Genomic DNA, 12740 nt, shown 5'->3' with positions numbered 1-12740 from the left:
CACAGGGAACTCAGAATTCAAGGGCTGGAGAGAAACACAAACCAATTAACAATTCTGGGACTCAACTTTTGGAGATACAGAGGCAGAACAGCTTTAATCTCTCAAAGTCTCTCCCTGAATAATAATTAGGATTTTGGCATTTAAAAGTGCTTACTATGTGCCAAGAACTATACTAAGCACTGATGAAGATGCAAAATAAACAGATCGGACTCGGTCACTGTCTCACAAGTCTAAGGGAGAGGGAGACTGAGGAAACCGAGGCGCAGGGAAGCGACTTGCCCAAGGTCACACAGCAGATAAATGGCAGAGCCAGGATTAGAAGCCAAGTCCTCTTACCGCCTGAGCTGAACTCTTACCATTAGCTTCTTCTGGTCCAACTCAGCTGTATTTAGTTAATATCTGGGAATCATACTGTAAAAACTTGGTCTTTAATGTGACGTTCTCTTTCCTGTAGGCCTACTTAATTCCATTTAGAAATGCTGAGTTGAAATTAATTCTATCTGTTCTTTCTGCTCGTTTCTTTGGGGGGTTCTGGAGATTCAATTTTAAAATCTCCTCTTTTCAAGGGTCTCTTTTGAAAGCCACTCACTTTTATTTGCAAGTGAATTGCTGAACTAATCTAAGTGAAATCCCTAGAACAGTGTCTCTGATATCCCAAGATCAGTTAAAGCCCTTAAACCCTGATAAACCTAAGGCGAAAGAGACAGAGAAATATAGTTGTCCAGTGTAACATTCACCAGAGATTTCCAGACACACTGATTATTCCCAACCTGAATTAACTTGCCTCTTGAAATACGTGTTATGTAGCGGTAAAAGAATGATTTTCAGTAAAAGACCACCCACGTATCCCCAGGAGTCATACGTAGCGAAGAAACAGGCCGATCGTTTTAAAATCGACACTGACTAGGGTATTTTTCTAAAGATCCGGCAAATACTTTTGTGTTGAATCTAGAGCCCGAAGTAGAAATCATTCAGCTTCAAACGATGTACAGAATTCTAGCTTGCTGAGAGTGTGTGCTTTGCCTTGGGTTATTTTGATCTGGTTCCCACATGTCGTGATGGCCCAACCATTTGCCATGGGCTCATGATTACTTTAAAATGAACCGAGTGGTGCTAGAAAATACTCCAGTTACATTCCCAAAGGCTTGTTTAAATGAAATGGTTTATCTGTGGGTGGATGAAGAGCCCTCTCATCTAGTAATTAAATATCCACAGCTGCCTATTTTGTTTATTTCCTACATTTAATCTTCTGGTGCTTGCGAATGAATCAATCGGTGGTATTTATTAAGTGCTGACCTGTTTGCAGAGCACTGTACTAGGACTTGGAAAAGTACAAAATAACTGTATGCAAGGGCAGATAATGCTGCATTAGAGGCATAGGACACCCAAGTCCACGAAAATGTTGTTGGCAAATTCCTAGTGCTCGATCTAAGGTAAATGGGAGCTTTAGTGATGGTGAATACGGGATGTTTTCATCAGTAATGATAACGATGATGGTATTTGTTAAGCGCTTACTGTGTGCCGAATACTGTTCTCAGCACGGGGGTAGATACAAGGTAATCACGTAGTCCCAGGTGGGGCTCACGGTCTTAATCCCCATTTTACAGCTGAGGTAACTGAGGCACAGAGAAGTTAAGTGACTTGCCCAAAGTCACACAGCTGATAAGTGGCAGAGATGGGATTAGAGCCCACGACCTTTGACTCCCAAGCCCGTGCTCTTTCCACTAAGCCACACTGTTTCTACCCGCTGCTTCAGTAATCAGCTACTACACCCCATTTCTGCTCCTGGCGCTAAGTGCTCCAGATGACATTTCCCTCTTTCAACATTCTTCTGTAACCTCACTGCCAGCGGTGCAGATGTAAGTCAGAAATATTTGCTTAGTGTGCAAAAGATCATACTTCTCAAGTTGTGACATAAATCAGTTGATGCTGTGTTAAAGGTCATGCTATTCATTCAGTTGTATTCATTGCTCGTTGTGGGCAGGGATTCTCTCTTTACACTGCTGTATTGTACCTTCCCGAGCGCTTAGGACAGTGCTCTGCACACAGTAAGCACTCAACAGATATCGAATGTGTGTGCACAGCACCGGACTATATTCATGCTACGCCAATTGTCTTCCATTTGGGGCTCCAGAAATCCATCAGTTGTATTTGAGTGCTTACTGTGTGCAGATCACTGTACTAAGGATGTGGGAGAGTACAACAGAGTAAGCCCACAGTGAACTTACAGTCTAGAGCGGGGAGACAGACATTTATAGAAATAAATACTTTATAATATGCGACTTATAGATACGTACATAAGTGCTGAGGGGTTGAGGGTGGGGTGAACTGCAAATTGCAAGTTCAAGGATGACACAGAAAGGAGAGGGAGCCAGAGAAAAGAGGGCTTAACTGGGGAAGCCCTCTTGAAGGAGATGTGACCTTAATAAGGTTTTGAAGGAGGAGAGAGGGGAGGTCTGGCACAGATAGAGGAGGAGGGAATTCAAGGCTAGGGGTAGGTTGTGGAAAAGGGCGGCGAGAAAGACGAGATCAGGGCACAGTGGGCAAGCTGGCTCTAGAGGAGCGGAGTGTGCGGGCTGGGCTGGAATAAGAGATCACTGAGGTGAGGTGGGAGGGGTTGAGCTGACTGTGTGCTTTAAAGCCAATTCGTTTGACAATGTGACACAATTCAGCCGTTTCTCCGTCACGGATCTCCTGAGGAGTTCAGTAAAAATAAGTGACTGAAAAGCTACTCTGTCCTGCTGTCTCTCTAAGACATCAAAGTTGTGGGGCAAAAGGGGGAGACTTTAAGCTCCTGTGGACAGGGTTCATGTCTGCCAACTCTACCGTATGGTACATTCCCAAGCCCTTGATACAATACTCTGCACACAGTAAGCATTCAAATACCACCGACTGCTTGAAATAGCCCTGGTTTTTCATAAATTCCTTTTATGCCCACATTTAATTTTGAGAGATTAATTAACGATGCCTAAAAGTAATACATTATGAATTTGGATCCATGCTGCACTAGACTGTAAACACTGTGGCAGAAATTATGCCTACTTGCTCTGTTGTATTCGGGGGATCGGTGGTATTTACTGAGCGCCTACTATGTGCAGAGCACTGCACTAGGAGTGTGGGAGGGTACAACAGGATTAGCAGACCCATTCCCTGGCCATATTGAGTTTACGGTTTAGAGACGGGCTACAATCTAGAGGTACTAGCCTAAAGCACTTAGGACAGTGCTCAGAACAGAGTAAGTGTTCAATGAATTCTTTTGCGTGAAAGATTGTTATTGTTTTCTTGACTTGCACATGTAGGGTAATTAGAGAAGCAGCCTGGCCTACTGGGTAGAGCACGAGCCTGGGAGTCAGAAGGGCTTGGGTTCTAATCCCTACTTGGTCACTTGTCTGCCGGGTGACCTCGGGCAAATCACTTTATTCTTTAGGTCCTCGATGCCTCATCTGTAAAATGGGGATTAAGACTGTGAACCCCATGTGGGACATGGACTGTGTCCAACCTGATTAGCTTGTACTTACCCCAGTGCTTAGTAACAGTGGCTGGCACATAGTAAGCATTTAACAAATACCATAAAACAACAAATAAATAACGCCTTGAGAAACTTCTCATTCTAGGCCATACCAAAGACAGACAAAGAGGTTTCAGAATAACATTGTCAATTCTGCCTGGTCTCCCATCTGTGTGTTCTTTCCCAGTGCTTAGTAGAACGCTGCCCACAGTAAGCACTTCATAAACACTATGACTATTTCGTGATCCCACAGGGCAGCGCGGATTCTATCGCAGTTCAAGATGACCGTCATTTCGGGGCTAAAGGTTTGGGTGGTAATTTCCCCATGAGATCCTCTCAGCTTTTCTGCTTCTGGCCATTTTGGTCTGAATCATCTCTCAAAATGGTTGGAGCCAGAAATCACCTCATTGAGCGGCAGAGGGTCTCTGCTCCAACCATATACTGTGGTTCACCCTGGGCCGTTGAAAGATGAGATCGTAAAAGCCTTTCTTCTCTCCTCTCTGCCAGATGGACGTGGCCACAGATGTTGGACTTGAATACAAAGGAGAGCTGACGGTCATTTTACGCTATATTCCCCCGGACAGGAGTCTAATTCTGCCACTTGAACAGCTTCAAGGTAAAATGAACATTGACGCCAAGCAGTTTCGAGTGAGCAGCTCTTCGTGGTGGTAATTGTGATAGTTATTAAGCACATTTTATGTGCCAAGCACTGTGCTAAGAACTCTGGAAGCGGCGTGGTTTAGTGGAAAGGGCATAGGCCAGGAATCCCAGGACCTTTTTTCTAATCCCGGATCTGCTCCGTGCCTTATATGTGACCGTAGGCAAGTCACTTAACTTCTCTGGGCCTCAGTTAACTCATATGTAAAATGGGGATTCATCTGTAAAATGGGGATTCAATCCTGTTCTCCCTCCTACTTATCTTCCCCAGTGCTTAGAACGGTGCTCAACACATAGTAAGGGCTTAACAAAAACCACAGGTATTACTATTATTATTATTATTAATAGGTAGATATAATACAATCTGATCAGACAGAAACCCTATTCCTCATGGGGCTCACAGGCTTAATAGGAGGGAGAACAGGTATTTAATCCATATTTTACAGATGAGAACCCAGGTCCCCTTTTTCCCAGCCCTGTGCTCTTTTCCAATAGGCCACGTTGCTTCTTGTACCAAGGCATACTCTGCGGTATCCTGAAGTATTAATAATAATTAGGGTGTTTAAGCGCTTACTGCTATCAGGCACTGTTCTAAGGGCTGGGGTAGATACAAGATAACTAGGTTGGACACAATCCCCGTCCCACATAGGGCTCCCAGTCTTAATCCCCATTTTTACAGATGAGGGGAATGAGGCCCAGAGAAGTGGACTGTCTTGCCTGAGGTCACACAGCAGACAAGTGGAAGAGCCGGGATTAGAACCCAGGTCTTTCTGATGCCCAGGCAGTGCGCTTTCCACTAGGTGACCTCATCTTACTGCCCGCTAGCTGACTAAGCCCTCATTTCCCCTACTCGCCCACCCTTCTGTCTCACCTGTATATTTGAGTCTGTACCCCTTAAGCACCCCAGCTCCACAGCACTCATGCATATATCCTTATACTCTGTCATTTCCGCTATCTGTAATTTATTTTAATGTCCATCTCCCCCACTCTAGACTGTAAGCTCTTTGTGGGACAGGGATAATACCAACTCAGCCGATACTAGGGATCGATCAAATAATATTCTGCTCTGTGTGGTTTTCTACCATCAAGTTTTGATGCCTAAATTTGAATTTGAATATTGGCTTCCTCACTATATGACCTTAAGGGAAAGCGTGAACCTCACTTTCCCTAGCTATGCTATAGTGAACACTTCTTCTTGCCTTCCTTGAGGGCAGGGAATATGTCACTGGGTTATTCTTTACCTCTTAAGCACCTAGTACAGTGTACCGTACCAAGTGGATGGCCAATAAATCCTACCACTACCTCCTAGGATTGTTGAAATATGCAAAGAACTTTACCGAATAATCGATCAATCAATGGCATTTATTGAGTGCTTACTGTGTGCAGAACACTTCCCCTAAGCAGTTGGGAAAGTGCACTGGTAGACATATGTTCCCTGCCCATATTGAGTTTACAGTCCAGAGGGGGAATGAGAAGGATTTTGACCTTGATTTACTTTATGCAAAAATCTCACTCATCCCCAAACTTCAGTGTAGCGCTCCTAGGTCTTTCGGAAAAAATAGGCCTTTTAGTCCAACTCCACCAAATGTAAAGACGATATTTGAAAATCGTTTAATTGCTTTCAGATGGTCGAGGCTTAAATGCGTGTCCTTTTTTTCTTTTGGCGACTGAAGCAGGAAAGAAACCTCTCAAAAAGGGGAAGAAAAAGGACATTCCTTTGGCCACAGAGGGGATATTAGAGGTGTTCATCAAAGAAGCCAAGAATTTGACAGCGGTGAAATCAGGAGGCACTTCTGATACATTTGTGAAAGGGTAATTTTTACATTCATGCCTTTTTAAGAGGGACTTGGTGAAACCTGGCATTAGTTTTTCCTGGGAAGAAGTAATGTGGACCAACCAACTCTCGCTTTCTGGACATGGATCTTGTCAGGAACCTGTCCTGTTATTCCCCGTTCTAATGTTTTCTTGGCACTCTTTTCGGATACAGCTATTTACATTTTATTGCCATCGTTTCTTAGAGCCCTTTCTACAATGTCTCAAGGTTGGTCTTAAGCGGCTCCCTCCCCCTTTGAAGTATTTTGACTGACTTGAATAGTGTAATTAAAACCCATTTCAATTTAGTATTAGATAATGCCATTTCTATCTAGCATAGACAGAGGCGGGCCTCAACTACATCAGCGCCTTATGTTAAAAAAGCTAGCAAAGTGTCTTTTTGCTAGTTCGTTGTGAGAGATTGCACTGTGAAAATTCACTCTAATCATAGCTCAGGTTCTAACCACCCAGTTTTGTATATAACTTGGGAATGAAGCTCTTTATGGGCAGGAATTGCATGTGTTGATTCTGTTGTACTCTCCCAAGCGCTTAGTACAGTGCCCTGCACATGGTGAGTGCTCAGTAAATACCATCGATTGATTAAGCTACAAATGTTTGAACAATCAATCAACCAACGGTGTTTATTGAACACTTACTGTGTGCAGAGAACTGTTCTGAGCACTTGGTAGAGTACAATTCAACAGAATGGGTAGACATGTTCCCTACCCACAGAGACCGTAAGCTCCTCGTGGGCAGGGAATGTGTCTACCAACTCTGCTATATTGTGCTCTCCCAAGCGCTTAGGATAGTGCTCTGCACCCAATAAGCACTCAGTAAATAGGATTAACAAATTTACAGACTAGAGGGGGAGATAGGTCAGTGATCTCAGAGTTGTGTCACTGTAAGACGCCAAAACCAGTGAAGAAGTTTTGTTCTCTCACCATCAGCTAATATCTTGAGATTGTTGTCTTGCCTTAATTTCAAAGAATGAATTTATTAGCATGCTAGAAGATCCTGTTAGAGAGAGGAGTTCAAAGGTGTGAAGAGGTGTCCAGAAGGAGTCGGGTTGCCAGAAAATACTTTACAAAGACATGGTTCATTTGAAATCGGACACATCCTTCACTAAACTTGATGAGAACGTCGCAGTCAACAGAACACATTTCTACACACAGCTCCTCCCTTGGTTCCCTAATCCGATTTACTAATTTGCTTTCCTTTCTGTCTTCCAGATACCTGCTCCCAGACAACAACAAAATCACCAAGCACAAAACCCCTGTGGTGAAAAAGAGTGTGAATCCTCAGTGGAATCACACTTTCACCTTCTGTGGCCTGAACCCCCGGGATATGAAAAACGTGTGTCTCGAGCTCACCGTATGGGACAAGGAGGCCCTCTCCAGCAATATATTCCTTGGCGGAGTTCGCTTGAACACTGGGAGTGGTGAGAATCCCATTGGGAATTGCTCTTATCCCCATGCTACCCTCCCCAAAGAACTACATTTGGAGAAAATAATAATAATGATATTATTATTATGGTATTTGTTAGGTGCTTACGATGTGGCAGGCAATTAACACTGTGAGCCCCATGTGGGACAGGAATTATATCCAACCTGATTATCTCGTATCTACCCCAGTGCACATAGCAAATACTTAATAAGTACCTCTATTATTATTATTATAAAAGGAGCACGTCAGGGTGAAGCAGAAGGTAGTGGGAGAAGAGGAAAGGAGGGCTTAGTCAGGAAGCCTTCTTGGAGGAGATGGGCCTTCAATAAAGCGTATAAGGCTCCATGCATGGGGTGGATTCTGGGAGTTAAAACTGCAGGATTAAATGGATCCTCCCTTTTTTTTTTTCCTCTTCAAAATTTGAGTAAAAATTGGGTTCAAGTTGGGAAAATTTATGGTTTGAATGTTGCTTTCGTTTTTACGATTCCCTCTCGGCCACCATCTGGCTAGTGTTCGTTTAGCAATGTGACTCCTTCCAGATGTTTGAAACCGACAAAGTTGACCAAACTGCTACTTGGCCTCACGCTTCCCCGTTGGAAGTATGACAGAGACTTTGCTCATCTACAGTGTCTCACCCCAGCTTTAATCCAAGTCGTGAAAAGAGCAAGGGCCTAGGAGTCCAAGGATCTGGAGTCTACTCCGGGCTCCTCCACTTGTCGGCTGTGTGACTTTGAGTGTGTCCCTTCACTTCTCTGGTCAGGGAGAGGATTTCTCCTGAGTGTTAACAATAATAATGATAACGGTAATGATGATAATTTGTAAGCGCTTAAAAAATGCCATTTTAAAAAGTGCTTACTGTACTAAGGGCTGTGATTAGATGCCAAGATAAGCGGATGGACGCAGCCCCTGTTCCACAAGGAGCTCACAGTCTAAGCAGGAGGGCAAACAGGTATTTAATCCCCATTTGACATAGGAGGAAATAGGCACAGAGAAGTGACTTGCCCAATGTCACACAGCCGGTGGAGCCAGGATTAGAACCAAGGTCCAGAAGAACAGATGATGAAGATGAATCTGTGTTGGCAATCAAAATGTTAACATTTTAGCCAGTTTTCAAAAAGTGACATTTTAGAGGGATTTAAATCTTATAAAAATAATTCAGTGGCGAATTAGTGAGGAAGCCAGGGAAAACTAGGCGAAACTCAGTTACTGAATAGGTTTGGGTAAAAATCCCTATCTAAGATACATGCTATTGATGAAATTTTTGACAGGAATCACAGGAGCACCAACAATGAGAATCGCAAGAAAACTCGCTCCATTTGAAAATTAAATAATAATTGTGGTAGTTATTAAACACTTATAATGGTTTAAACATGGTATTAAGCATTGGGGTAAATACAGTTAGAAGCGGCGTGACACAGTGGATAGAGCACGGGCCTGCCATCAGAAGGTCACGGATTCTAATCCTGGCTCTGCCACTTGACGGCTGTGTGATCTGGGGCCAGTCACTTCACTTCTCTGGACCTCAGTTACCTCCTTTCTCTTAAGGTTCTTCCCCCTAAGGCAGTAAATCTTCATCTTTATGGTCTCTATATGACATCCCATCAGGTTGGAGGGCAGGATCTCCTAGTGGCTAGAGCCTGGGCCTGGGAGTCAGAGGACCTGGGTTCTAATCCTGCCTGCCACTGGCCAGCTCTGTGACCTTAGGCATATTGTTTCCTTTCTCTGAGCCTTAGTTTCCTCATCTATAATATGGGGCTTCGATACCTGTTCTCCCTTCTACTCAGACTGTGAGCCCCATGAAGGACAGGGACTGTGCGATTATCTGTCAATCAGTGGTGTTTCTTGAGCAATAACTGTATGCAGAGCACTGTACTAAGCACTTAGGAGAGTATAACAGAACAGGATTGGTAGACACATTCTCTGCCCAGCGTTTAGTATACTAATTGGCGCATAGAAAGCACTTAATGAATACCACATTTGTTATTAAGCTCTAGCTGTTGTCCAAATGTGACTTAAAGACCGGTGTCATCTCGAATTGCAAATAGGGTGCCTATTTCCTGCCAGAAGTATCCCCAAAAGGAGCATCTATCATTTAGAATAGTTCTGCTTAGCACAGAGAAATTATTATTATTAATGTTGTGATGATGATGAATTCCTGGAAGGAAAATGCCTCATGAATAGATCTTTTCTCTAAAAAAAAAAAAAAAAAGATTCCTTCTTTTAATCACTGCTCAAGAGATGTGGCCTCAGGGAATATGAAAATCAGTCATTTATCAGCCTGGGGGCTGGCTGTGAAGTAATCAATCAGTGGTACTTGTTGAGTGCCTATCTTGTGCAGAGCACTGTACTAAGCACTTGGGAGGGTACAGTATAACCCAGTTGGTAGATACATGTCCTTCCCACCCTGAGTTCATGGTCTGGAGGTCGGGGAACAAAGTGGACAAAAATTCATTTTTTGTTGTTGTTTTTAATGGCATTTGTTAAGCACTTACTCTGTGCCAGGCACTGTACTAAGTGCCGGGATAGATACAAGTTAATTAGGTTGTACACAGTCCATGCCCAAACGGGGCTCACAATCAATCCCCATTTTACAGATGAGGGAACTGAGGCCCAGAGAAATGAAGTGTCACCCAGCAGACACCAGGGGCAGAGCCGGGATTAGAACCCAGGTCCTTCTGACTCCCGGGCCTGTTGTCCCTCCACTAGACCATGCTGCTTCTCTTGTCTCGGTCATTAACTTCGAAGCCGATGGTAGAAAAAGATCGGTGCCGTATGGTCGTGGGCAAGTCGCTTCACTTCTCTGGGCTTCGGTTCCCTCCTCTGTAAAATAAGAATTGAGACTGTGAGCCCCATGTGGGACAGGAACTGGGTGCAACCGGGTTGTCTTGTATCTATCCCAGTGCTTAGTATAGTGCCTGACATATAGTAGAAGCTTAAATAACGCAATTATTAATACTACTGTTGGTGATCATATGCTACCACCTCGCTGAATCTTTTCTCTTTTCCCTCCTGTCAGGTGTGAGCCATGGGAAAGAAGTGGATTGGATGGATTCCCAAGGGGAAGAACAGCTCCTCTGGCACAGGATGGCTACCAGTCCTGGCATGTCTGTGGAGGGAATATTAATGCTGAGGTCCAGCATGGGGAAACGCAGACTCTGAGAGGAAATATCTCCCCACAAGATGACTCCACCGCTAGGCCGGTGTGGCTGCTTTCCCTCTCCTCCTGTCAGGAGGCCTTCTGGGCCCGTGGGAGTCAGTACGCTAGGCTTAGGCCCAGGATACGGCAGGGACTTTCCCTCTCATCCCGAACCACGAGGTTGTCAGCACGCGACAAAACCAGTCCCTCTCCTGAGGCCCCTGGGCCCTGAGAGCTTCCAGTGGACCCTTAGACTCCATTCAAAGACATTTGTCTTAAGAAGGCAGGAAAGGAAGTGGTTGACCTGGCTCATTCACCGAGCTCTGGCCGGAACTAGGATCTTATTAATAATAATTGTATTTCCTAAGCACTTGTTATGTGCCAGGTACTGTACTGAGCACTGGGGTGGATTCCAGCAAATCAGTAGGGACACAGTCCTTGTCCCCCATGGGGCTCACAGTCTCAATTCCCATTTTAAAGAGGAAGTAACTGAGGCCCAGAGAAGTGCAGTGACTTGCCCATTTTACCTCTGCTCTACCGCTTTGCAGGAAATGTCCAGGAGCTCATTTCACCGGCTTAGACCTGAAAGGGAAATGGCAGAAGCCCGGATAAAGAAAGGGTTAGAAAGGGTGGACGCTTCTATGTGCCAAGCATTTTGAAACAATCCTTCTTATCAGGATCAAGTTAATGAAAACATAGGTTTACTGGAGGTAGCAGCCATTCTCTTGCACTATCCCTGAAGGGGACAAAGTAGTGTCACCTTTACTTTCTCCTCTTCCCTTCTCTATCTTCCCTTTCTCCTTTTCTCTGAGAATGTTCTTCTTTTTCTCTGTCTGTTCCAAAAGGCTCCAGGGGATTTGCTTGGAGAATGTCAGAATAATAGTGACAATAATAACTGTGGTGTTTAAGCGCCTCCTATGTTCCAGGCACTGTACTAAGCGTTGGGGTGGATACAAGCTAATTGTATTTCCCTATCCCATATAGTCTTAATCCCCATTTTCCAGAAGACAGAACTGAGGCCCAGAGAAGTGAAATGACTTGCCCTAGGTCACGCAGCAGAAAAGTGGCGGAGCCAGGAACAGGACCCAGGTCCCCTGAGTCCCAGACCCATGCTCTTTCCACCAGGCACATGCTGCTCTGAAACTAGAGAGGTGGTGAGTGAGCTCAAATAGCCCAAATGTTGCAAAATTCTTGTAGCCTATGGCAGATGGTGAGTACAAAAACAAATCTGGATATTGGTTTGGGGTTTTTTTGTTTTTGTAAGGGAGAGAGTTGAGAAATTCCGACCTCCACAAAATCACAATGCCAAAAAATTGTTTTCTCAGATCCGTAGGAGATTTCCAGTCACATTATTCACATTGATCAATGATTTTTTATTTCCCCATCATCAAGCTGGTTCTATTGAGATTTCCCAGAAACCTAAGTGCTATTGCTTCTACCTGCATTATCGTGTCTATCATTTTTTTGTTAGGATTAAGTGGCAAGCCAGACTCACAAACCGTGGGGTCCTGGAATACAGTCAGAGTGTACCAGGAGCCCATTAAGAACTGTGAGTAACGCTGACATTGGAGCTCAGCACGTCACGCCTTTGCTGAACATGAGAGGAGAGTGGATGGCAGCAGGATACTCAAGCGACTGCCCTACGGTCAACTGAAATGGGGTAATCATAAAAAGAAATGGACAAAAGGAAGTGTTTGAAAGACCCAGTGAGGTAAGCCTTCAAACAATGTAGCATAGCGAAGGATGCTTAGGGGACAGCTGCTGAATCGGCCTGAAGCAGTTTTGACAAGGGGTGCCTATTTCAGAGCAGTGGCCCCCAAAAGATCATGACTCCGAGAGGAAGAAAGGGTCACGGTGCTAAGACATCATGGGTCACCAGGAGAGCAAGGGATAATCTTCCTGTGTTCTTGATGCAGGACACATCCACATCCATTGACAAAATCACACCTTCCTCAGTGTCATTGAAGGCGAGAGATCTCTCTATATTTGCTAAGATTTGCAGACATCTTTCTGAGGAGAGATGTTCTGCGTCTTGAATGTTATAAGGCATTCAACTCCAGGACCCTACCAGCTTTGGCAGGGATAATCAGTCAATTGTCTTTACTGGGCGCTTACTGTAGGCAGAGCACTGTACTAAGAGCTCGGGAGAATACATTATAACACTATGGCAGACGACATTCCCTG

At 44.4% G+C, this 12740-nt stretch overlaps 1 protein-coding gene across 7 annotated transcripts in view; it reads left to right on the top strand.

The window, feature by feature from the left end:
- Positions 1-10967, top strand: part of SYTL5 (synaptotagmin like 5) — a 63258-nt gene extending 52291 nt beyond the window's left edge. For 4 of the 7 annotated variants that reach the window (XM_039914711.1, XM_039914710.1, XM_029083024.2 and 1 more), the window contains 4 exons: positions 4016-4124; positions 5839-5977; positions 7207-7415; positions 10437-10967. In XM_039914711.1, the coding sequence (XP_039770645.1) occupies positions 4016-4124; positions 5839-5977; positions 7207-7415; positions 10437-10579 (600 nt within the window). In that variant the 3' untranslated portion in view covers positions 10580-10967. The remainder of the gene's footprint in view (positions 1-4015; positions 4125-5838; positions 5978-7206; positions 7416-10436) is intronic. The other 3 variants (XM_039914712.1, XM_029083025.2, XM_039914709.1) reach the window with 1 other exon arrangement.
- Positions 10968-12740: the final 1773 nt, after the last annotated feature.

Source organism: Ornithorhynchus anatinus, chromosome 18 (genome assembly GCF_004115215.2).
Source record: "Ornithorhynchus anatinus isolate Pmale09 chromosome 18, mOrnAna1.pri.v4, whole genome shotgun sequence".
In the NCBI taxonomy this organism is placed as follows: Eukaryota; Metazoa; Chordata; class Mammalia; order Monotremata; family Ornithorhynchidae; genus Ornithorhynchus; species Ornithorhynchus anatinus.
The sequence above is the reverse complement of the archived record's forward strand: the minus strand, read 5'-3'. Positions and strand labels throughout refer to the sequence as shown.